The following is a 24,757-nucleotide window of genomic DNA, read 5'->3' on the forward strand; positions in this document are numbered from 1 at the left end:
TTATTTGGTCCCCTAACTCAGTACCTTAGTTTGGCAGGCAGTGGTAGCAGGGGAAGGTGGGTGGCGTGTGAGGGCATGTCTGTGTCCTGGATAACCTGTCTGTTACTGGTTTAGACTTTCACACCATACCGGACAGCGTGGCGCCCCATAGTCACCGCCACCCACATCGGGTCCCACATCCGAGTAGGTGGAGTATTGACTTGCTGTCAATTGCCTTTTCCCCCTTGTTTTGGAGTGCCTTTCACTTCTTTCTCAGTGGTGGGGTCACAGTTTTGCCAGCAGTTGTGGTAGTGAATTGTGTGAGCATGTATTCCTCCTTTCAAGTAAAACATCCACACTTGTTTATAAGAGAATCCACCCAGTTGACTGTCACATAGTTTTCAAGTTTTCATTTTGCTAGGAGTGACATCTCAATCATGGGTGGATCCCAGACTTCTTTTCTGTTAGTGTTTAAACCTCTTTGTTTGTTTTACTTATGTCTGTCAGTGTTGTATAGAAACTCCCAGTATCTTGGGTAGGCATAATCAAGGCATTGAGGTTGGATTGGAATACCAGAATGCATCATCTAAGCTTGAATTGATTACCAATTTCCTCCAATTCTTGATAAGTCCTTACTGCGCCTGGGTTATGAGAATCCAAAGATGCTGGGAAGTGAATATGTTTGACCCTGTGGCTGCCACTTGGGTGAAGTTTGAAATAAACCTCACTTGAGATGTACCACAAACTGTCTTTTCACAGAAGGTCCAAAGTTTTTTCTATCAGGGATTCTTTTTGATAGCTGATGACTTTTCAGGACCCCATCTTTTCTACTTTTTTTTTTTCCCGAGGTGGATTCTTGCTCTGTCGCCCAGAGCTGGAGTGCAATGGCACAATCTTGGCTCACTGCAACCTCCACCTCCCAGGTTCAAGCAATTCTCCTGCCTCAGCCTCCCGAGTAGCTGGGATTACAGGTGTGTGCCACCATGCCCGGCTAATTTATGTATTTTTAGTAGAGACGGTTTTCACTGTGTTGGCTAGGCTGGTCTTGAACTCCTGACCTCGTGATCTGCCCACCTGAGCCTTCCAAAGTGCTGGGATTACAGGAGTGAGCCACTGCGCCCAGCCCTTTTTTACTTTTTTTTTTGAGACTGAGTCTCGCTCTGTCGCCCAGACTGGAGCGCAGTGGCGCAATCACAGCTCACTGCAAACTTCACCTCCCCGGGGTCAAGTGATTCTCCTGCCTCAGCTTTCTGAGTAGCTGGGATTACAGGTGCGCGCCACCACACCTGGCTTATTTTTGTACTTTTAGTAGAGATGGGGTTTCACCATGCTGACCAGGCTGGTCTCAAATTCCTGACCTCGTGATCCGCCCGCCTCGGCCTCCCAAAGTGCTGGGATTACAGGCATGAGCCACTGTGCCCAGCCTCCCCTTTTCTACTTTTATACCAAGATTTTCCTGTTGTGCCTCATAATTTTTACATTGATGATGCCTATAGGACCTCTTCTTTTGTTTTGTTTTTTCCCTTTATCTCCATGATTGGAATACATCCTTCAGTAATTTCAGCTCACTTTACACATTAATTCCTCATTTTTCCTTCCCTAGTAGACTTCTGGATTAGGAATTCCACTCTAATAATTTAATAATAATTAATAGTATCAGTTGTGTACCTATTAATTATTATATAATACTAAAATATATAACTATACGATATAAATATATCATAAATATAATTATAAATGAAATATAAAGATATTATTAATAATATGAATGATAATGATTTTCCTGATGTAAACTAGAATAAATCTACCTGTGAAAGAAACTAGAGTAGATCTACCTACTTGTAACTTGAAGACCACCAAACCACTGTGAACTGTGGACTTTTCCCTACTCCCACTTAAATTTACTGTTTCCTCTCAGTTTAGGGATTATCTTTTAAAAATATTTTTATTCAGAGCTCCATAAGGTCTCTAACTTGTCTGAACTCTGTGGAAGAGCCAGATCCCACAGAGCCAGTTGTGATCTGATTAAAACTCTGATTTGAAACTTTCAGACCCGTTTGATGGAGCTGCACCGCCAGTGGGAATTACTTTTGGAGAAGATGCGAGAAAAAGGAATCAAACTGCTGCAGGCCCAGAAGTTGGTGCAGTACTTACGAGAATGTGAGGACGTGATGGACTGGATCAATGACAAGGCATGTTTTGGGAAGAAGGGTTTGCTAAGCCTTACTCAAAGAAAGGGAAGAGACTCCTCCGTGATCTGTAGCGAGACCCAGTGTTAGCACAGATACGGCCATTTTAAGTGAAAGGGTGGAAGTGGGATTGCTGTCTCTCCAGCTGCTCTCTAGGTGTATGCGCTATTCTGTAACTCTGAAGCCTGGAGTCGCTGAGACAGAAATGCTGTGAACTCAACCTCTTAACTTTCTATGGGAGGAACTAAAATCACAAACCGCAGAGAAAACTGTATCCATTAAAGCTAACATGGCTCCATCCCTAATGTGGCTGTTTGATGTTTCTGGAAGCCATTGTTAACAAATGTTGGTTGGTGACTCTGGCTCTCTTATGGTCCCTGAGTAGGAAGCAATTGTTACTTCTGAAGAGCTGGGCCAGGATCTGGAGCATGTAGAGGTTTTACAGAAGAAATTTGAAGAGTTTCAAACAGATATGGCTGCTCATGAAGAAAGAGTTAATGAAGTGAACCAATTTGCTGCCAAACTCATACAGGTAAACAGCAAAGTGCTGTGTGCGTCTCACAACATTATTATGTTAACTTTCTGGTATATTCAGGAGAAAATTTTGATAATTGGTCCCCTAATTTCTGAGTGAGCAAGTTTTTGTAAGCATGTCTAAGAGTTTTGTTTAGATGTGAGGCGCAATACTGATTACTCCTAAATTGGAAAATGTTTTTCAATGTGTTGCCTTGGGCAGGAAGGGCAGAGTTCATTTGATCTGTTTCCTCTACCCACTTTTGGGTAGGGCTGGGTGAAGCTTTTATTGGACTGCTGAAGCTAGGTCTCAGGGTTTCTCAGACGAGGGTGTGGTGGTGAATGCTAAGTTAGTATTGGCAGATGTCCACCAATGTGTTAGGGCTCTTGCCCTCCTTTTTTATTTCAAGCTTCCCTGGGCTCTCTTGGGAGCCTGGGAGAACCTTGTCATGAATAGGCTCTTCAGTCTGGCGCTGGAGCCCATTAAGAGGGAATGACAACCCTTCCCCAGTGCCCACGTGTACAATCCTGTAAGCTGCTTCCACTAGGAGTCCAAAGGGTTCCAAAGACATCAAGTACTCGGAACCAGAGAGTTTTTACTTTTAGGGAAATTTGATTTGGGGGGTACAAATTTTAAATGTATAAATCTGCTTATAGACTGGTACTTGTTTCCTTTTTCTGGTCAGTGATTAAGAGAAAGATACCCGGCATTCCTCAGAAATATCTCACCCTTCCACAGTGACAGATGTGTTACTTTTCCAAACCCTAAGCTTTCCTACGGTTGAGCTTGAGAAAAGTAGTCAGGCCAAACCCATGGTATCCCAAATGGATTCAAGAACCCTGAAATGCTTCATTTTATTACTTTATATCGTATTTTTAAAAACACCAAAATGTGGTTGGTAGGGAAGGATACTTGTAAAGAAATGTCTCTAAGCTGGATGCAGTGGCATCTGCCTATAGACCCAGCTACTCTACTCAGACCCAGGATGACAAGGCAGGATCACTTGAGATCAGCCTCGGTAACATAGCAAGAACCTGTCTCAAAAAAGAAAAAAAGAAATGTCATCAGTCTAAAGCCAGGGACAAACTCTTGAGCCCTGAAAATTATGTGCAAGAATGCTTAACAGCCTCATGAACATCTGAAATACCAAATTTTCAAGCAGTTAGGGTAGATGAGTACATTGATAAAGCTACCACAAAGTTGCTGCCAAACTATTTATTAACATAAAGGTTTTTGGCACTTTTGCACATAACCACCTTATAGACTAACCACACTACTCCAAAAGATAGAGAATGGCTCTCCCCTTTTTACATAAGAAATAGAAACTCTTTGGAGTTGTAGTTCACTTTGTATCATGTTGACCATTATTTCTTGTGATTGTCTTCAGAGTGGTGATTTGCCGAGATGCTTCAAGGAACCAACCCCAGGGTAACTAGTTGGAGGAGCCAGAAGTTGTGTATAAATCCAGTCTCTTCTCTTCCTTGTTTAGGAGCAGCACCCTGAGGAGGAACTGATCAAGACTAAGCAGGATGAAGTCAATGCAGCCTGGCAGCGGCTGAAGGGCCTGGCTCTGCAGAGGCAGGGGAAGCTCTTTGGGGCAGCAGAAGTTCAGCGCTTTAACAGGTGTCAAGCCAGAGTGGGCTTTGGGGAACGGGCCTCAACCTGGAGGGGAGTTGTGAAGCACAGGGCATGTGCTGGTGAGCGTCGGGGCTGACTAGGCCTTGGTCCCATGGGGTGTTCCTAGTTCTAGGGAGTCATCATTGCTGTGGATTAACTGGTGCCTTTGTTCTGTAGGGATGTGGATGAGACTATCAGTTGGATTAAGGAAAAGGAGCAGTTAATGGCCTCTGATGATTTTGGCCGAGACCTGGCAAGTGTTCAGGCTCTGCTTCGGAAGCACGAGGGTCTGGAGAGAGATCTTGCTGCTCTAGAAGACAAGGTGGGTTTTACAAGCAGCTGATTCTGTAAATAAGTTACCAAGGGTCAGGAGAATAGTTCTGACGGAGTTCATTTCTAGGTCAAAGCCCTGTGTGCTGAGGCTGACCGCCTGCAACAGTCCCACCCTCTGAGTGCAACACAGATTCAAGTGAAGCGAGAGGAACTGATTACAAACTGGGAGCAGATCCGCACCTTGGCGGCAGAGAGACACGCACGGCTCAATGATTCATACAGGTGCAAATAATGCTCCAGGTCTTAACCAGTATCATTTGACTTCTTTTTTGGAAGCAGGAATAGCAGAGTTAAGGGTCTGTTCTGTGAAAGTGTCAGGTATCACCTACAAATGCAAATCACTTCTTACCTATGTTCTCTCTATTTGGAGACTGGCAGCTGTATCATGTGTAGTATATGTATGGTATTTCAACTTCATAAATTCTTCTATTCTGCATCACTGCATTATGACTGATAGAATAGAAATATCCCCTTAAGTATCTGAGTATCACGTGAAATATCTTATTAAAACCAGGATTGGAAAGGAAAAGAATGCTTCTTACTAGCCAGGGATTGAACCTGGGAATAACAAGGAAGTTGAAAATGTGGGACAGGATTGGGGCATTTTAGTGATGGAGAGAACCTAAGTTTTAAAGGGTTGATTTCAGCCTTCTCTTGCTTTCCTTCACAGTCTAGATTGGGAGAATTTCATATTTCCCAGAATTAGAGTTTGTATAGTTTGTTAGACATTTGAGAACGTAGAATTCAGAGCTTTAGGGAGGCCATTTTCCACCCTGGAACCTCCGCTGGAAACATAATGTCTTCCTTTGGTTTTCTCTAGGCTTCAGCGCTTCCTTGCTGACTTCCGTGACCTCACCAGCTGGGTGACTGAGATGAAAGCCCTCATCAATGCAGATGAGCTTGCCAATGATGTGGCTGGGGCTGAAGCCCTGCTAGATAGACACCAAGAGCACAAGGTAATAGTATCTCTAGAATCTTCCAGAAGTGAAGATTTTAGCTTATAATGCACCAGTTTATCAATGTTGGGTGAGGCCTATAGTTGGAGTTGGTACCGTGTTATTCACAGGTGTCTCTCATCATAAGGATTGTGGTTGGTTTTGCCGTTGGAGACCTGGTCTACCTGCTTCTGATAGAGGCTTAACTGGGTTCAGTGTCAAGAGGTTCACTGTGGTCTATAAAAGCAAACAGACAAGCTCTGGCGAGATAGAAGTGCTACTACTTGGCACATTGATCCTTTGTGATGTAAAAAGTATTCATTGGGCCGAGCACGGTGGCTCATGTCTGTAATCCCAGCACTTTGGAAGGCCGAGGCAGGTGGATCATGAGGTCAGGAGATCAAGACTATCCATGCCAACATGGTGAAACCCCATCTCTACTAAAAATACCACAATTAGCTGGGCATGGTGGCATGCGCCTGTAGTCCCAGCTATTCAGGAGTCTGAGGCAGGAGAATCGCTTGAACCCGGGAGGCAGAGGTTGCAGTGAGCCAAGAGCGCACCATTCCACTCCCATCCGGACAACAGGAGTGTTTCACCCTGTCTCAAAAAAAAAAAAAAACCTTCTGAGAGGTTTTAATGTGCTAGATACAAAATCAGTATACTGAAAGTCAAACATGTTTCTCTACACTAGCAACAGAAACATAATTTTTAAAAATACTACTTATTAGAGCAGAAAATATAAAGTACTTAGGAATAAATCTAACAAAAGTATGTAAGACATTTGTGGAGAAAATGTAAAACTTTGTTAAAAGGCGTTAAATAAAAACTGAATAGATAGAATGATTTATCTAGTGCACAGATGGAACGATCTTTTGTGAAGGTGTAAATTCCCACCAGGATATATACCGTTAATGCAGTTCCAGTCAAGTGTTCAGCAGGTATATGTGTATGTGTGTGTTTCTTTTTGCAATGAGATAAGCTGATTCCAAAACTGATTTGGAAAAAAAAAATTCAAAAGAGGCTGAGACAATGTTGAAGATCATAGTGGGGCCAGGGAGGGACTTACCCTACCAGGTTCTGTAAAATCATAGTAAACAAGTCCATTTGGCACAAAGACAGAGCCCTGGAACAAAAGAGAGCTCAGACCCATATGAATGTGTGGAACCTTGACAAATGACAGGTGACCTGAAAAGCCATTTGGAAAAGGACTTAATCAGTGAGTGATACTCTCACATTTGATGACCTAGACTGATTATGTATTAGGAAATCTGGCCTAATCTTTCATTTTGTTTCTCATTTTAGATGTCATAGTCTGGCTTATGATGCTTATGTAAAATTCAACACCTTATTTTTATTTTGTAAGATGCTAGGCATAAATCATGGCTTTGTTTTTTTCTCCTGTAGGGTGAAATTGATGCCCATGAAGACAGCTTCAAATCTGCAGATGAATCTGGACAGGCACTGCTTGCTGCTGGTCACTATGCCTCAGATGAAGTGAGGGAGAAGGTAAGAGAAGAGAAATGGAGCTTTTGAGGAGCAAATTACGTCTTTCACTAAGTCTCTGAAAGCTGTTATTCATCCTTAAATATCCAGACATCGCATTCACCATGATATGTGAGAAACTTTCCTTTCTCTGTAGCGGTTTAAAAAGAAGGTATATGTATAGTGTGCTGATTTCCTGAGAGACAGTCCTCCTTATTTGGGGCATGTGTGGCACGTTTCCTACTTACAGGGACTTTTTGTAGGGAGCTGAGTCTTGCATTAGGAGTTGGAGCAAAGAGGAAACAAATTTTTATAAAATGATACATAGGCCGGGTGTGGTGTGACCCCAACACTTTCAGAGGCCAAGGCGGGAGGATTGCTTGAGGCCAGGAATGGGAGACCAGCCTGAACAACATAGTGAGACTCCATCTCGACAAAAAATTAATAAATTAGTCAGACATGGTGGCACATTCCTATAGTCCTAGCTACTCGAGAGGATTGCTTGAACCCAGGAGTTCAAGGTTACAATGAATTATGATTTGCACCACTGCACTCCAGCTTGAGTGACAGAGTGAGACCCTTTCTCTTAAAAAAAAAAAAAAAAAAGTAAAATATGTATATATATATACACATATATGTATACAAGTTTTGAAGTATCTTGGAATATAAAATTGCCTAGGAACATTAGATAAATAATGATTTATATATTTTTTAGTATTACATAGAGTAGAAGAAGACATTCCAAAGACTTGTCATTAGTAGCTTCGGAGCCTAAAGTCTAGGGGGTTTCTGAATTTATTTTCCATATGTTATGGAGCACCCACTCAGTTGACATTTCTCAGTGGAGAGTCCCTACTCCATTTATGCTCCATTAAACTCCATTTATACGGCCTCACTTTTAAATGGATGCCCTATTCTACCTGGGAGTTTACTATTTTTACCTAAAGTCATTTGTGATCATGTGGCAATAAATTAATTCTCGATTAATTAAAACAGGCCATCCCTTTATATTGAACACGCACATACAAGTGAATGTTGTTTTTCCCCTTTTGCAAATTGGAAAAAAGGCCTGAAGATTAGCACTAGGATTAGGAATTCCAGGGTAGCTGCTCTGTCTGCCTCGGAGGCATTGGGGCTGACCTCTTCTCCCTGACCATGTCTCCTGTGCCCCCAAGCTGACCGTCCTTTCCGAGGAGAGAGCGGCGCTGCTGGAGCTGTGGGAGATGCGCAGGCAGCAGTACGAGCAGTGCATGGACCTGCAGCTCTTCTACCGGGACACTGAGCAGGTGGACAACTGGATGAGCAAGCAGGAGGTAATCTGTGAGCAAAGCCTTGCCAGTGGTGGGAGAAGAAGGGCCTGTGTTTTGTCTCCTCGGGTAGTGTGCTTGTTTTGTTTTAGGACATCAGTACCATGTTAGTTCTGAATCCATTGAAGAGGGGGAATTGAGCAAGCTTCTCTCAGCTCTGCCAGCATCTCTCCCTGCTGAGATTGCAAGGCCTTCAGAAAAGGCCCCAGCTTTTCAGATTAGTGTAATGTAAAATGTTTTATTAAAGAGATTTTTTTCTTAGAAGTTAGCATTGCTGGGTGCAGTGGCTCTCTCCTGTAATCCTAGCACTTTGGGAGGCTGAGATAGGAGTATCCCTTGAGCCCAGGAACTCAAGGCTGCAGCAACCTATGATCGTACCACCGCACTCTAGCCTGTGCAACAGACCGAGATCCTGTCTCACAAAAAAAAAAAAAAAAAAAAAAAAAACCTTAGCATTATGTAACATCTAAATCTAATAGAAGCAACAAAAGCTATGTAAGAGAAGTGAAGTGTCAATAGAATGTGGAACAAGGATTTCATGATATGGCTGGATTGATTTTAAGAAAATCCAAAAGGACTTTAGACTTCCTAGAAGAGATCTTAGAAGTTTAACAGCCATAAAACCTCTTTCCTTCTTTTTGTATTTTGGCCAAAATACCCTTTGCTTCACAGTCTTAGAAGATCAAAGGAATAGGACATTATTCTGAACACTTTGTTTCCTTTGGCAAGGCGTTCCTATTGAATGAAGACTTGGGAGATTCCTTGGATAGTGTGGAAGCACTTCTTAAGAAGCATGAAGACTTTGAGAAATCCCTTAGTGCCCAGGAGGAAAAGATTACAGTAAGACCCCTTCTTGTCAGTGCTTTCAAATGAACCTTATAGTAAGCCAGAGTCTTTTTCCCTGGAAGGATTCCAAACAGATTTGATGAAAGATTCATATGCAGAGCACTCCTGTGGGTGCTTAAACTTTCACAAGGATGACATGCTATCTCAATGAAGACATAATAGAACTTTATGGAAAAATGATTTACTTAATGGAAACCTCCAAACTTCTTTAAGTTTGTACCCTTCATTAAAAGTAGGTCAGGGTTAATATTAAGAGGTACTCTTCCCATTGAAAATACATCTTAGAAATAAGAATTTGGAAAGCTGTTAACCTGTATTTGACCCCTGCCAGGAGATCGTGCCACAACTAATGTCTCCAGTCTTGAATGGAGGTAGCGCAGTCTGATGATATCTGACTGATAACATCAAGCAAAATCTCAAAAGTTACGAGAAAAATGTCATCACCAACCTTTGGGTGAAAATCTTGACCTATGTTAAAGTTTGGTGTGTTTTATGATCTGTTCAGCAGTTACTTTTCTCTAGAGGCCAAGCTAGGGACTAGTGTGCTTACCAATGAGGAACTCTTATCTTCCTTCTTAGGCATTAGATGAATTTGCAACCAAGCTAATTCAGAACAACCACTATGCAATGGAAGATGTGGCCACTCGCCGAGATGCTGTAAGTTTGTAGGTTCTTCATGCTCCTCCTTTTTGGTACATGAATGTCTAAGATGTTCCAGTTAAGTCTCTTCAACTGGACATCCCTTTGGGAATAAACACTAGAGACTCACAGGGGATCCTTGTCTTTCAGCTGTTGAGCCGCCGCAATGCCCTTCACGAGAGAGCCATGCGTCGCCGGGCCCAGCTAGCCGATTCTTTCCACCTGCAGCAGTTTTTCCGTGATTCTGATGAGCTCAAGAGTTGGGTCAATGAGAAGATGAAAACTGCCACAGATGAAGCTTATAAAGTAATGTACTGTTAGTGTTGCCATGTAGCACTTGATTAGTAAGCTAAACACAACTCTCAAATAAATTATAGCTAAAGGACGAAATAAGGGATTCCAAAAACCCCACTACTTAATGTAAGCCAACTGTTTTATACATTCCTCCATAAAGATAAGTATGAAGGTAATGCAAGGGAACTTGACATTCTCAGGTTCAAGATAGAAAGAACCCCCTTCTTTTATTGGCAGGATCCATCCAACCTACAAGGAAAAGTACAGAAGCATCAGGCTTTTGAGGCTGAGCTCTCAGCAAACCAGAGCCGAATTGATGCCTTGGAGAAAGCTGGCCAAAAGCTGATTGATGTCAACCACTATGCCAAGGATGAAGTAGCAGCTCGTATGAATGAGGTGATCAGTTTGTGGAAGAAACTGCTAGAGGCCACTGAACTGAAAGGTAAGAGAAGATGTTCCATTGGATTGTGACATGCATGTTTGGGGAACTAAATACCCCTTTCTATTAAGTATTTTAGGGACATACACCCCCCAAGAAAGGTGAGGTGGATGACTTTGGCGTTAGGGATAATTTCCTGTGTAGGAATTACTTAAGTTCTTGATAATTTGGTAAATGTGGTTGAGCATACTGGTTGGTGAGGGAGTCTGAGTGAGAAGGAACTGAATTGGGCCTCATTGCTGAAAATCAAAGTTCAGCTGAGCGCCAAGGGCATTTACTAATTCTCCAGTGTCCTTATATCTCAAGGGGGTTAGAATGCTTCCAGTTCAACCTTGAGAAGGTAGAGCAGAGGCTGCAATTGATATTTTCTTTCCCTTTGTGACATAAGTGAAGGAATAAAATTCTGACCTGTATAGTCCTTCACTAAGATACTACTGTTCATGGGCAGTGTTGGCAGAAGGGTAATGCTAAGCAGTACAAAATTAAACCTGCTTCCTTCCATAGGAATTAAGCTTCGTGAAGCCAACCAGCAACAGCAATTTAATCGCAATGTTGAGGATATTGAATTGTGGCTATATGAAGTAGAAGGTCACTTGGCTTCGGATGATTACGGCAAAGATCTTACCAATGTGCAGAACCTCCAGAAGAAACATGCCCTGCTAGAGGCAGATGTGGCTGCTCACCAGGTAGTGTGAACTGGGGGCTGTGGTTGGGCAAGTGAATGCAGAAACCATAGGAGGGAGGAAAAGCCAGTAATTTGAGACTAAATGAGTTTTGGGAGGGATGAAATGTGTTGATTTTCTTAGATCACTCTGTGCTGCATGTGCTTCTGCTCAAATTAAATATCATCCCTTAGAGCTTTCTAGGAGCCCCAGATGAAGCAGGAGATAGCAGAAAGAATCCTCTCAGGAGTGGGAGAAAGACCTTATCAATTTTTCTTTGTATACAATAAAACCACACCCAAAGTAAAGTCAGCTCTGTCCTTTCGCATTCCCAGGACCGAATTGATGGCATCACCATTCAGGCCCGCCAGTTCCAAGATGCTGGCCATTTTGATGCAGAAAACATCAAGAAGAAACAGGAAGCCCTCGTGGCTCGCTATGAGGCACTCAAGGAGCCCATGGTTGCCCGGAAGCAGAAGCTGGCCGATTCTCTGCGGTTGCAGCAGCTCTTCCGGGATGTTGAGGATGAGGAGACGTGGATTCGAGAGAAAGAGCCCATTGCTGCATCTACCAACAGAGGTCAGTCTGCTTCCCTCAGGTAGGAATCAACTTGAGAAAGGCTGTGCTATCGTAGCATAAAGGGGATGCGTGTCAGGATGGGCAGGGTCGAACTCAAATTATTGAACTGGAACCGTGGTGGTAGCTGAGAATCACAAATCAGTGCTGACTTTTCTCTTCATGGTTGGATAACTGGGGAGTGATGTCTGCTTTCAGGTAAGGATTTGATTGGGGTCCAGAATCTGCTAAAGAAACATCAAGCCTTACAAGCAGAAATTGCTGGACATGAACCACGCATCAAAGCAGTTACACAGAAGGGGAATGCCATGGTGGAGGAAGGTGAGTGATGGGTATCAGTGACATGGCTTGGCGCTGCTCCTCCTGTCTCCCCTTCTTGCCGAGGGCATGGCCATGTGGGCATCACAAACCAGGCTCTGGGGCTGAATACCATCCCCATTCTTTCCTAACTGTACCACCTGACCAGACCTTACCCTTTCTGAGCCTGAATTTCTTTTTTTTTTTTTTTTGAGACGGAGTCTCACTCTGTCAACCCAGGGTGGAGTTCAGTGGCGTGGTCTCAGCTCACTGGAACCTCTGCTTCCCTAGTTCAAGCAGTTCTCCTGTCTCAGCCTCCCAAGTAGCTGGGACTACAGGCACACACCACCATACCCAGCTAATTTTTGTATTTTTAATAGAGATGGGGTTTCACCATATTGGTCAGGTTGGTCTTAAACTCCTGACCTCAGGTGATCCACCTGCCTTGGCCTCCCAAAGTGCTGGGATTACAGCCGTGAGCCACTGCGCCCGGCTCTGAGCCTGAATTTCTTATCTGTGAAACGGGGATGACAACACCTCTTCTGACACAGTAGTGGGGAGTAAGTGAAACCAAGTAGGGAAAGAGCTGATAGAGTGCCTGCTCGTGCCAGTCTCAGTAACTGAGCACTACAGTGGTACTGTTACTAGTCTTTATGATACTATCACTAATGCCAACTTGTGATATCTGCTTCTTAGAGTCTAGATAGAGGTCATGGTTTGAGGAGGCAAAAAATGAAACAATCCGTTAAAGGGTTAGAACCTGAGCCTCTCAAAAAAATTGGAATTATGAAAGGGCACAGCTCACCAAAACATAGTAATGAAAGTGCCGTGAACACACAGAGAAAACTTATTTTTGTCCTTCTGTGATGTGTCAACATAGTTTTTGTTATCCTCTTTCCCTACCCACCTTCCAGGCCATTTTGCTGCAGAGGATGTGAAGGCCAAGCTTCACGAGCTGAACCAAAAGTGGGAGGCACTGAAAGCCAAAGCCTCCCAGCGTCGGCAGGACCTGGAGGACTCTCTGCAGGCCCAGCAGTACTTTGCTGATGCTAACGAGGCCGAATCCTGGATGCGGGAGAAGGAACCCATTGTGGGCAGCACTGACTATGGCAAGGACGAAGACTCTGCTGAGGTAACCAGGCTTGGGAAGCGTCTCACCTGCCAGGGAAGTGGAACAGGGCTTGTACTGAGAAGGAAGTTAGGAGAAGTAGTGATGTGTGGGAGCTGTGCATTACAATGATTGTTTTTTAAAATGTTTTGGAATCCATTTTTTACTTTTTTTTTTTTTTTTTTTTTTTTTTTGAGACAAAGTCTCACTTTTGCCCAGGCTGGAATGCAATGGTACAATTGTGGCTCACTGCAGCCTGAAATTCCTGGGCTCAAGGACTCCTCCTGCCTCAGCCTCCCAAGTAGTTGTGACTATAGGCAGGTACCACTAGGCCTAGCTATGCTTTTTAATTTTAATTTTATTTTTAGTAGAGACAGGGTCTCGCTATGTTGTCCCATCTGGTTTCAAACTCCTGGCCTCAAACAATCCTCCTGCCAAAGCCTCCCAAAATGCTGGGATGATAGGAATGAACCACCCCTCCTGGCCCATTTTTCACTTTTTATTATGAAAATTTAATCATACCTGAAGGAGAGAGAAGATGACTTGTCACTCACCTTCAACCGTTAACATTTGTCACTCTTGTTTCATCTATGTGAAACCATATGTGTGCTTACATACATACTAACATACCAACATGCACACATACATATATACATACCTGCAAACATACCAGCATACACATGTACATACCAATGTGCATATATAGCCACATACCAACATGCCTACATACATACATAGATGTACTTGGTTTTTTACTGGTATCTGTTTTTTGACTAAAATTCTCAAATTTTATTCATAAAGGTCTAGGTATAGTTCCTGTACCTAGCTCTTACCAATCTTCACAAAAACTAGAATGAGTTGAATTTTTCCTTTTTTTTTTTTTTTTTGAGACAGAGGCTCACTCTGTCATCCAGGTTGGAGTGCAGGGGCACGATCTTGGATAACTGCAACCTCCGCCTCCCGGGTTCAAGAGATTCTTCTGCCTTGGCCTCCTGAGTAGCTGGGATTACAGGCGCCCGCCACCACGCCCAGCTAACTTTTTTTGTATTTTTATTAGAGATGGGGTTTCACCACATTGGCCAGTTTGGTCTTGAACTCCTGACCTCAAGTGATCTGTCTGCCTCAGCCTCCCAAAGTGCTGGGATTACAGGCGTGAGGCACCGTGCTTGTTCTGTCGCTAAGGCTGGAGTACAGTGACGCAGTCACGACTCTCTACAGCCTTGACCTCCTGTGCTCAGCAGTCTTCCCGCCTCAGTCCCCTGAGTAGCTTGGACTACAGGCACGCACCATCACATCTGGCTAATTTTTGTATTTTCTGTAGAGATGAAGTGTCAGTATGTTGCCCTGGCTGGTCTTGAACTCCTGGGCTCGAGCTATCTGCCTGCCTCAGCCTCCCAAAGTGCTGGGATTACAGGCATAAGCCACTGTGCCTAGACCAGGATGAGTAGGCTATAATCATAATATATATGATTGTCCCAAAAGATGGGAATCCTGAAAAACTTTGAAAATGATATTAGCACTGTAAGAAGGGCAGGAGGTGATTACATCATTGTGCAACTGAAAGGCTGTTGAGGCAGGATGGCAGGTTGGCGAGGTAGTGGAGGATGGGAGGCTTCAGCCCCTGCACAGTGGAGGATGGGAGGCTTCAGCCCCTGTGCAGTGGAGGATGGGAGGCTTCAGCCCCTGTGCAGTGCTCCATGTGTGGTTTTGGTTTCAGGCTCTACTGAAGAAACACGAAGCTTTGATGTCAGATCTCAGTGCCTATGGCAGCAGCATCCAGGCTTTGCGAGAACAAGCACAGTCCTGCCGGGTAAACTTGTAACAGTTTATGGGTTACTGGAGGGAGGCCTTGAAGGACTCAGATACTGTCAGCAGGTGTTCGTATCATAGGCCCCATTTGACTCTGCTATTAACTCTTGTGACACAAAGGTTTACAGAGTTTAAAATAAGATTTATTTATTTATTTATTTAAAGACAGAGTCTCACTCTGTCGCCTAGGCTGGAGTGCAGTGGCATGACCTCGGCTCACTGCAACCTCCGCCTCCTGGGTTCAAGTGATTCTCCTGACTCAGCCTCCCAAGTAGGTGGGATTACAGGTGTTCACCACCATGCCCAGCTAAATTTTTTTTTTTTTTTTTGAGATGGAGTCTTGCTAGAGTGCAGTGGCACTATCTTGGCTCACTGCAACCTCTGCCTCCTGGGTTGAAGCAATTACCCTGCCTCAGCCTCCTGAGTAGCTTGGATTACTGGCACCCGCCACCATGCCCAGCTAATTTTTGTATTTTTAGTAGAGATGGGGTTTCACTATGTTGGCCAGGCTGGTCTTGAATTCCTGACCTCATGCTCCGCCTGCCTTGGCCTACCAAAGTGCTGGGATTATAGGCATGAGCACTGCGCCCGGCCCTACTTTAAAATGAGATTTTTTTTTTTTTTTATGGAATTTCACTCTTGTTGCCCAGGTTGAAGTGCAGTGGCCTGATCTTGGCTCACCGCAACCTCCGCCTCCCAGGTTCAAGTGATTCTCCTGACTCATCCCAAGTAGCTGGGATTACAGGCACGCACCACCACGCCTGGCTAGTTTTGTATTTTTAGTAGAGATGGGGTTTCTCCATGTTGGTCAGGCTGGTCTCGAACTCCCGACCTCAGGTAATCTGCCTGCCTCGGCCTCCCAAAGTGCTGGGATTACAGGTATGAGCCACCGTGCCCAGACAAAATGAGATTTCTTTTAAAGATACCAAAAATTTAAAGTTCTTGGATCAGATTTTATTGGTAGCTTCAGTGAAGAATTCTCATGAGTGTATATTTGGTACATTTGGTACAGCTGGTGACATTTGAATCTGCTCTGTACTTGGATGACTCAGCACGGACGTGTTTTTACCATGTCTGCCCTTCCTTTGGATTTTTAGCAACAAGTGGCCCCCATGGATGACGAGACTGGGAAGGAGCTCGTCTTGGCTCTCTACGACTATCAGGAGAAGAGTCCCCGAGAGGTCACCATGAAGAAGGGAGATATCCTTACCTTACTCAACAGCACCAACAAGGCAAGGCACAGAGAGTGGCTGTGTGTTTGTTCCACGCTAGCACCTCCACATATGCTCAGTTGGGTTTCTGTGGGTTGCATGTCTCCCTGAAATGAGAGGGCTTAGAATTCAAAGAGATGAGTTTCCTCACCAATCCCCCACATGACATACATTTATGCAGTACTGTGTATGACCAAGAAGTTAATCTGTCTTCTTGAATACCTGCAAGAAGCATAGATAATCACACTCAGAAGGATAGCTTATTTTCACCATTGAGTGTCTCTAGGTGGAATTTTTGTCCTGTCAAGCCAAAGTTTGCTTTCTGTATAACTTGGACTTGTTGTTCTTTTTTTTTTTTCTTTTTTTGAGACGGAGTCTCGCTCTGTCACCCAGGCTGGAGTGCAGTGGCGCGATTTCAGCTCACTGCAAGCTCCACCTCCCGTGTTCACGCCATTCTCCTGCTTCAGCCTCCCGAGTAGCTGGGACTACAGGCGCCCACCACCGCACCTGGCTAATTTTTTGTATTTTTAGTAGAGACGGGGTTTCACCGTGGTCTCTATCTCCTGACCTCGTGATCCACCCGCCTCGGCCTCCCAAAGTGCTGGGATTACAGGCGTGAGCCACCGTGCCCGACTTTTTTTTTTTTTTTTGAGACAGTGTCTTGCGCTGTCACCCAGGTTGCAGTGCAGTGGCGTGATCTCGGCTCACTCCAAGCTCCGCCTCCCAGGTTCACGCCATTCTCCTGCCTCAGCCTCCCGAGTAGCTGGGACCACAGGTGCCCGCCACCACGCCTGGCTAATTTTTTGTATTTTTAGTAGAGACGGGGTTTCACCGTGTTAGCCAGGATGGTCTCAATCTCCTGACCTCGTGATCCACCTGCTTCGGCCTCCCAAAGTGCTGGGATTACAGGCATGAGCCACCACGCCTGGCCGACCTGTTGGTTTCTTACTCCAGACTACAAGCTACATCTCAGCCCAGCAGATCATCAAAGACAGCTGTGACCTCACCCCACAGGCTTTGTCTTCTCTAGGCTAAATAATGACAATAATAAATCCATCCTGGTCCACCAGCCTTTCTTGCCTAACACACTCTGAATTGACAGTGGCCTTGAAACATCCACAGATTGACTGATCCTGAAAGAGGCCTACCTTCTGCTTTAGTTAAGGCTGGAGAAATGTCCTTGGCCATTTTTAAGAGCCAATTTATTCCCATTCCCACACCTTATTTATCCTTGTCATGATAATTTGAGGAAACCTGTGATTCCTATCTTTCTATTGAGTCTAATTTAAACCTAAACCAACTTGTGGTCTAGCTTTGGTTTATTCAAGAGCAGCATTGCCCAGTAGAACTTTCTGTAATGGTGGAAATGTGTCTGTGCTGCTTCTGCAGTAACTACTAGCTACGTGTGATAGTAAGCCCTTAAAATATGGCTAGTACAACTGGGTGTTTTATTTAATTAAATTATAACTCGATGAAGCTGGGCATGGTGGCACATGCCTGTAATCCCAGCACTTTGGGAGGCCTAGACAGGAGGATCGCTTGAGCCCAGGAGTTCGAGACCAACCTGGGGCACATAGCGAGACCTCATCTCTATTTATATTAATAATAAAAATTTTAAAAGGCCAGGCGTGGTGGTTCACGCCTATAATCTCAGCACTTTGGGAGGCTGAGGTGGGTGGATCATGTGGTCAGGAGATCGAGACCATCCTGGCCAACATGGTGAAACCCTGTCTCTACTAAAATACAAAAAAATTAGCTGGGCGTGGTGGTGTGCACCTGTAGTCCCAGCTACTCGGGAGGCTGAGGCAGGGGAATCGCTTAAACCCAGGAGGCAGAGATTGCAATGAGCCAAGATCGCGCCACTGCACTCCAGCCTGGCGACAGAGCAAGACTCTGTCTCCAATAAAAAAGAGTTCTAACTCAACGAAAGTTAAGTGGGCACATGTGACTGGTGGCTACAGTGTTAGCACAGCTCTGGAGCATCTAAGCAGAGAGAAGGCTGGCCTTGGTGGCAGGCGGCATTGCTCTTCTGCCTGTGACCCTCTGCAGGTGTGGCAGGTGAGGAAGGGACTGAATTATCAGACCTTATGTAAAGTGACTTTAATATCATTTTGGACCTTTTTTTTTTTTTTTGAGACAGAGTCTCGCACTGACGCCCAGGCTGGAGTGCAGTTGTGCAATCTCAGCTCACTGCAAGCTCTGCCTCCCGGGTTCACGCCATTCTCCTGCATCAGCCTGCCGAGTAGCTGGGACTACAGACACCCACCACCACGCCCGGCTAATTTTTTTTGTATTTTTTTTAGTAGAGATGGGGTTTCACTGTGTTGGCCAGGATGGTCTCAATCTCCTGACCTGGTAATCCACCCTCTTTGGCCTCCCAAAGTGCTGGGATTACAGGTGTGAGCCACCGTGGCCGGCCGTTTTGGACCTCTTAAAACAACGCTCTCGTGTGTGTGCGCACACATGACCTCCTTGGATTCTCCCTCTCAGAGAAGGAATTTACTTTCAGTTCTCCCTCTTTTTCCCTTAGGATTGGTGGAAAGTGGAAGTGAACGATCGTCAGGGTTTCGTGCCGGCTGCTTACGTGAAGAAATTGGACCCCGCCCAGTCAGCCTCCCGGGAGAATCTCCTGGAGGAGCAAGGCAGCATAGCACTGCGGCAGGAGCAGATTGACAATCAGTAAGGATGACACTGGGGGCCGCAAGGGCTAGGCGTCCCATAGGCATACTCTGTTCCACACGGGCCGAAGCTTAGGCGTGTCCTGAGGCTCCTGGAGCCCACCTGCACGCCTCCTGCTGTCTCCACCCCACTTTGAGCCCACAGACCTCCCTGTGTGGGTCTCAAACCCCTGACTGATGACTTATATTCCTTTGTTTTTTTTCCACCAGTGTTCATGAGTTTTTCCTAACCAGAATTTTTCTAATCATTGCCATTTGTCTTTTGGTTTGAGATGCTTTTTGTAATTGGATTTTCAGATATTCTACACCCCTACAGCTCTGTCCACTTTGAAAAGCTGCTTTCAGAGCTTCTCTGTCTGCCATAGCTTTGAGTTCTGAGAATGGAATTTTGTAATGAAATGCCTCCGTCCTCTTTCCTCTAGCTGAGCCCCCATATTGCCCTGTGTCCCTCCTTTAGAGTATTTCTGACTCCACTAGTGGAATCAGCAGTTTTGGACACTTGGCAAATATCCAGGAAATATATTCCCACTAGAGTTTGGGTAGAATAGTAGAATTTTTGGGCTCCAGTGATCCTCAGTAAGATCAGAGTTATTTGTCCACTTTATAGATTCTGTTACTATAGAGATAAGAATGGGAGGTTTTGGTTTATATTCTTTTTTTTTTTTTTGAGACAGAGTCTTGCTCTGTCATCCAGGCTAGAGTGCAGTCATCCAGGCTAGAGGTGTGATCTTGGCTTACTGCAACCTCTGCCTCCTGGGTTCAAGTAATTCTCCTGCCTCAGCCTCCCAAGTAGCTGGGACGGCTGACACGTGCCACCATGCCCGGCTAATTTTTGTATTTTTATTAGAGATGGGGTTTCACTATGTTGGCCAGGCTGGTCTCAAACTCCTGACCTCATGATCCGCCCGCCTTGGCCTCCCAAAGTGCTGGGATTACAGGCGTGAGCCACCATGCCTGGCCTTGGTTTGTATTCTTACCAGTAGTCTGGGTCATAAATATAAGAGGAAAAAAGTAGGTCAAATACGTGGCTAAATTGCCTGTTAGCACTCAGTAAAATTTCTTTCTAAGGGTAGTCCAGTCTGTTCCCTGACCTTGCTCTGTGAAGTTACCAGTGTTTTCAGTACAGGAAAATCTGCCTTAAGCATGGCAGACCTGCCAGGAAAATGAAGGTGAACTAACCCTCTAATTTTCCTGCTATTTCTTTACTGTCATTTCACTCATGACCTAGACTGCTCCTTAGAGCTGTTGAATGACTCCATAGTTTCCCAACATTAAGCATCCACCATCATGGCACCAGTCGGAGCTGCTGCCTTTCATCTCTGTGGATTAATCCCACTAATTTGTGCATGCTTTTGCTGTGCCCCCTCTGTGCAGGACACGCATAACTAAGGAGGCCGGCAGTGTATCTCTGCGTATGAAGCAGGTGGAAGAACTGTGAGTAGGCTGAGAGTCTTGCAGAGCACCAATGTCCACTGCTACCCTGTCCATTCTCCCTCTGCCGCTTCTCTTGAAGGCCTTTGTCCATCCAGAAAGATGAGGTGGTGGGAGGAACTGCCTGTCTGTGCAGTAGCTTTGGCTCACAAGGGAAGAGGTCGTGGTGCAGCTGTGTCAGTCGATGACTGCTTATCTGATTGGTTGCTTCCATGTGCAGCTGTGTGTTCAGAGTGGTGTTGGTTCCCCCTCCTGTTGGTTTTTGTGGTGGACCAGCCACTATCAGCAGCAAACCTGAAGGCCTGTTCTATAGTTTTCCTTAGTAGGAAGGAAATCGTATGCTTCTCTTAAAGTGCTCTGATTCTTGGTAACTCATTGCTTTTTTATTTCACTTTGGGACACTTAGATTTGATGGTGATTCTAGTTTTTTTTAACTTTTAGTTTTTTATTGTTTGTTGTTTTCGTGTTCAAAGATAATATTTCAGCCTTTTGTATTTTAGTTCCCGAGGGTTAGAATATTCTTTGATTCTTAAGAAATCTTTCAAGTAACAGAATGGCACAGATACTCAGTACTGTGCCTGATTTTCCTTCTGAACTTGCCAAAACTTTCTGAGAGCTGAATGTATCATTTTAGAAATGACCTACTAATATGGAGATAAAACATCCTATATGAGGAAATTTTAAAGCTCAGTGTACCTTCCCCCACCTCACGCCAGCCTGGGGGCTATTCAGAGAATTATAAAAGACAAAAAAACCCTCTGTGTACATTCTGCCCAGCAAATTCATTTCATCTCTCCACTGTAGTTGCATGAACCCTGTGTTACTGTGCTTAAGCGCTTGGTTTCAGTCACTTGTGGTTGTGTTGTTATAAGTGCGGAATTGGCCTGGGGATAAGTGTGCCTGGCTGTTCTAGCCACCTAGTTGTGAACAGTACAGTGTGCGCCTATCTCTCAGGCTGTGGTGTGGGTACTTGGAATCCTCGTCTTCATCTGATAACTCTGTTACTAGGGCATCATCATTACAAACTCGTAGCCTGGAATCCACATCTTGGAGACAGCTCGTGGTTTGCCTTTATGTTAGCATCTACAGCTAACTGCCTTCCTTGTCCCTCCTGTCACCCTCTTGAATTCCATCAGATATCATTCTCTGCTGGAACTGGGTGAGAAGCGTAAAGGCATGTTGGAGAAGAGTTGCAAGAAGTTTATGTTGTTCCGTGAAGCGAATGAACTACAGCAATGGATCAATGAGAAGGAAGCCGCTCTGACAAGTGAGGAGGTCGGCGCAGACTTGGAGCAGGTTGAGGTGCTCCAGAAGAAGTTTGATGACTTCCAGAAGGTATGGGCAATCTTAGGGCTCAGCTGAAAATTTGTTTAAAGATTTGAGTCTCTTGATTTTTTTTTTTTTTTGAGATGGATTCTTGCTGTCATCCAAGCTGGAGTGCAGTGGTATGACTTCGGCTCACTGCAACCTCTGCCTCCTGGATTGAAGTGATTCCCATGCCTCAGCCTCCCAAGTAGCTGGGATTGCAGGTGCCTGCCACCATGTCCAGCTAATTTTTGTATTTTTAGTGGTGACAGTGTTTCACCTTGTTGGCCAGGCTGGCCTCGAACTCCTAACTTGAGGTGATCCACCCGCCTCAGCCTCCCAAAGTGCTGGGATTGTAGCCATGAGCTTCTGCGCCCAGCCAGAGTCTCTTGATTTCTGACTGCAAATTACTGGAATGCAAATTACATAGATTACATTCCATCATCTATGTAGCTTTTTTTTTTTTTTCCAATTTTTTTTTTTCCTTTTGAGACAGAGTCTCTCTTTTGTCGCCCAGGCTGGAGTGCAATGGCATGATCTCAGCTCACTGCAACCTCCTCCTCCCAGGTTCAAGCAGTTCTCCTGTCTCAGCCTCCCGAGTAGCTCGCCACCACGCCCGGCTAGTTTTTGTATTTTTAGTAGAGACGAGGTTTTACCATATTAGTCAGGCTGGTCTCAAACTGCTGACCTCAGGTGATCCGCCTGCCTCGGCCTCCCAAAGTGCTGGGATTACAGGTGTGAGCCACCGCGCCTGGCCTCAGTTTTTTTTTTTCAAGACAGAGTCCCACTCTATCGCCCAGGCTAGAGTGCAGTGGCTCGATCTCAGCTCACTGCAACTTCTGCCTCCCAGGCTCAAGTGATTCTCATGCCACAGCCACCCGAGTAGCTGGGATTACAGGTACGCGCGACCATGTCTGGCAAATTTTTCTATTTTTAGTACAGCCGGGATTTTGCCATGTTGGCCAGCCTGGTCTTGAACTCCTGGCCTCAAGTGATCCGCCCACCTCGGCTTCTCAAAATGCTGGGATTACAGGCCTGAGCTACCACACCTGGCCTGTGTAGCTATTTTTAAAAGACTTTAATTGAAACCTTTTTGCACGAGTTTAGTTTTAAGGAAAGATATGCTATGTTCTCTACATGTTGTTATAAGAACTTTTCTAAGCTTAAACTACAATAGATGTGAAAGTACTCCTTTTTTTTTTTTTTTAATTGGAGTAAATTCACAAAGCTAGCCATTTTAAACTGTACAATTCAGTGATATTTAGTACATTCACAATGTTGTGCAACCACCACCTCTAGTTCCGAAACATTTGTATCACTTCAGAAGAAAACCACATATCCGTCAAGCATTCATTTGCCATTCTCCCTAACCCCAGTGGCCCGCGCAGCCACTCATCTGCTGCTTGCCTCCAGATTTACCTATTCTGGACATTTATATAAATGGAATCACGTTATGTGACTTTTTGTGACTGGCTTCTTTTGTTTATGTTTTCTTTTATTTATTTATTTTTGAGACAAGGTATCATTCTGTTGCCCAGGCTGGAGTGCAGTGGCCCAGTCTCAGCTTACTTCAGCCTCCTGAGTAGCTGGGACTATAGATATGCACTGCTATGCTTAGCTAATTTTTGTATTTTTTGTAGAGACAAGGTTTCGCCATGTTGTCCAGTCTGGTCTCAAACTCCTGAGCTCAGGCCGTCTGCCCAGCTTGCCCTTCCAAAGTGCTGGGATTACAGGTGTGAGCCACCTCACCCAGTCCATAACGTTTTCCAGGTTCATCCTTTTTGTAGCACATACCAGTCCAGTACTCCATTCCTTTTTATTGCTGAATAATATTCCACTGTTTGATACACTACACACTGTTTTTGGGTTTTTTTTGTTTTGTTTTGTTCGTTTTTTGTTTTTTGTTTTTTTTTTTGAGACAGAGTCTTGCTCTGTCGCCCAGGCTGGAGTGCAGTGGTGCAATCTCAGCTCACTGCAACCTCCACCTCCCAGGTTCACGCCATTCTCCTGCATCAGCCTCCCAAGTAGCTGGGACTACAGGCACCTGCCACCACGCCCGGCTAATTTTTTGTATTTTTTTTTTTTTTAGTAGAGACGGGGTTTCACCGTGTTAGCCAGGATGGTTTCGATCTCCTGACCTTGTGATCCACCCGCCTTGGCCTCCCAAAGTGCTGGGATTACAGGTGTGAGCCACCGTGCCCGGCCTGATATACTACACATTGTTTATCCATTCCACCACTTAAAAGGATTCTTACAACAAATTAAAATGAGGAGGGAGAGCTTCTTTCTCCTATAGTAACTGTGCATTAAAATTTTATCTCGTTTTTGTTTATTTTTTAGAGATAGGGTCTCACTCTCTCACACAGGGTAGAGTGCAGTGGGATGATCATAGCTCACTGTAACCTTGAACTCCTGTGCTCAAGTGATCCTTCCACCTCAGCCACCCGAGTGGCTGGGACTATGGACATAGGCTACCACATCCATTATTATAATTGAAAAAATTTTTCTGGCCGGGCCCAGTGGCGCACGCCTGTAATCCCAACACTTTGGGACGCCGAGGCAGGCGGATCACCTAAGGTCAGGAGTTTGAGACTAGCCTGGCCAACATGGCGAAACCCCATCTCTGCTGAAAATACAAAAATCAGCTGGGCGTGGTAGCACCTGCCTGTAGTCCCAGCTACTCGGGAGGCTGAGGCACGAAGGTCGCTTGAACCTGGAAGGCGGAGGTTGCAATGAGCCGTGATCATGCCACTGCGCTCCAGTCTGGGCAACAGAGTGAGACTGAGTCTCATTAGAGAAAAAAAATTAAAAAAGAAAAAAAATTTTTCTGTAGAGATGGTCTGGTTATGTTGCCCCAAGCTGGTCTTGAACTACTTAAGCAATCCTCCTGCTTTGGCCTCCCATAGTGCAGGCATTAAAGATGTGAGCCACCACACCTGGCCTCATCACATTTTTAAAACATTGTTTTAAAACCAAAAAGAGTTTTTTAAAAAGTCTCTATTTGATAAAAATATTTGCTGGGCATAGTGGTGTGTGCCTGTAGTCCAAGCTACTCAAAAGATTGAGGTAGGAGGATTGCTTGAGCCTGGGAGGTAGAGGCTGC

General features: G+C 44.8%; 1 protein-coding gene across 9 annotated transcripts in view; it reads left to right on the forward strand.

Moving 5' to 3' along the window:
• SPTAN1 (spectrin alpha, non-erythrocytic 1) overlaps positions 1-24,757 on the forward strand; it is an 81,164-nt gene that overhangs the window by 20,292 nt on the left and 36,115 nt on the right. For 4 of the 9 annotated variants that reach the window (XM_054501098.2, XM_054501097.2, XM_054501093.2 and 1 more), the window contains exons 4-24: positions 2,031-2,171; positions 2,554-2,700; positions 4,172-4,305; positions 4,477-4,621; positions 4,700-4,854; positions 5,453-5,588; positions 6,975-7,076; positions 8,228-8,365; positions 9,089-9,199; positions 9,785-9,862; positions 9,995-10,150; positions 10,376-10,580; positions 11,082-11,263; positions 11,575-11,818; positions 12,014-12,136; positions 13,027-13,244; positions 14,938-15,030; positions 16,127-16,261; positions 18,771-18,919; positions 20,293-20,352; positions 21,486-21,684. In XM_054501098.2, the coding sequence (XP_054357073.1) occupies positions 2,031-2,171; positions 2,554-2,700; positions 4,172-4,305; positions 4,477-4,621; positions 4,700-4,854; positions 5,453-5,588; positions 6,975-7,076; positions 8,228-8,365; positions 9,089-9,199; positions 9,785-9,862; positions 9,995-10,150; positions 10,376-10,580; positions 11,082-11,263; positions 11,575-11,818; positions 12,014-12,136; positions 13,027-13,244; positions 14,938-15,030; positions 16,127-16,261; positions 18,771-18,919; positions 20,293-20,352; positions 21,486-21,684 (3,051 nt within the window). Of the gene's footprint in view, positions 1-2,030; positions 2,176-2,553; positions 2,701-4,171; positions 4,306-4,476; positions 4,622-4,699; positions 4,855-5,452; positions 5,589-6,974; positions 7,077-8,227; positions 8,366-9,088; positions 9,200-9,784; positions 9,863-9,994; positions 10,151-10,375; positions 10,581-11,081; positions 11,264-11,574; positions 11,819-12,013; positions 12,137-13,026; positions 13,245-14,937; positions 15,031-16,126; positions 16,262-18,770; positions 18,920-20,292; positions 20,353-21,485; positions 21,685-24,757 lie in introns of all 9 variants that reach the window. The other 5 variants (XM_054501096.2, XM_063650372.1, XM_054501095.2 and 2 more) reach the window with 2 other exon arrangements.

This window comes from Pongo pygmaeus, chromosome 13 (assembly GCF_028885625.2).
Source record: "Pongo pygmaeus isolate AG05252 chromosome 13, NHGRI_mPonPyg2-v2.0_pri, whole genome shotgun sequence".
In the NCBI taxonomy this organism is placed as follows: Eukaryota; Metazoa; Chordata; class Mammalia; order Primates; family Hominidae; genus Pongo; species Pongo pygmaeus.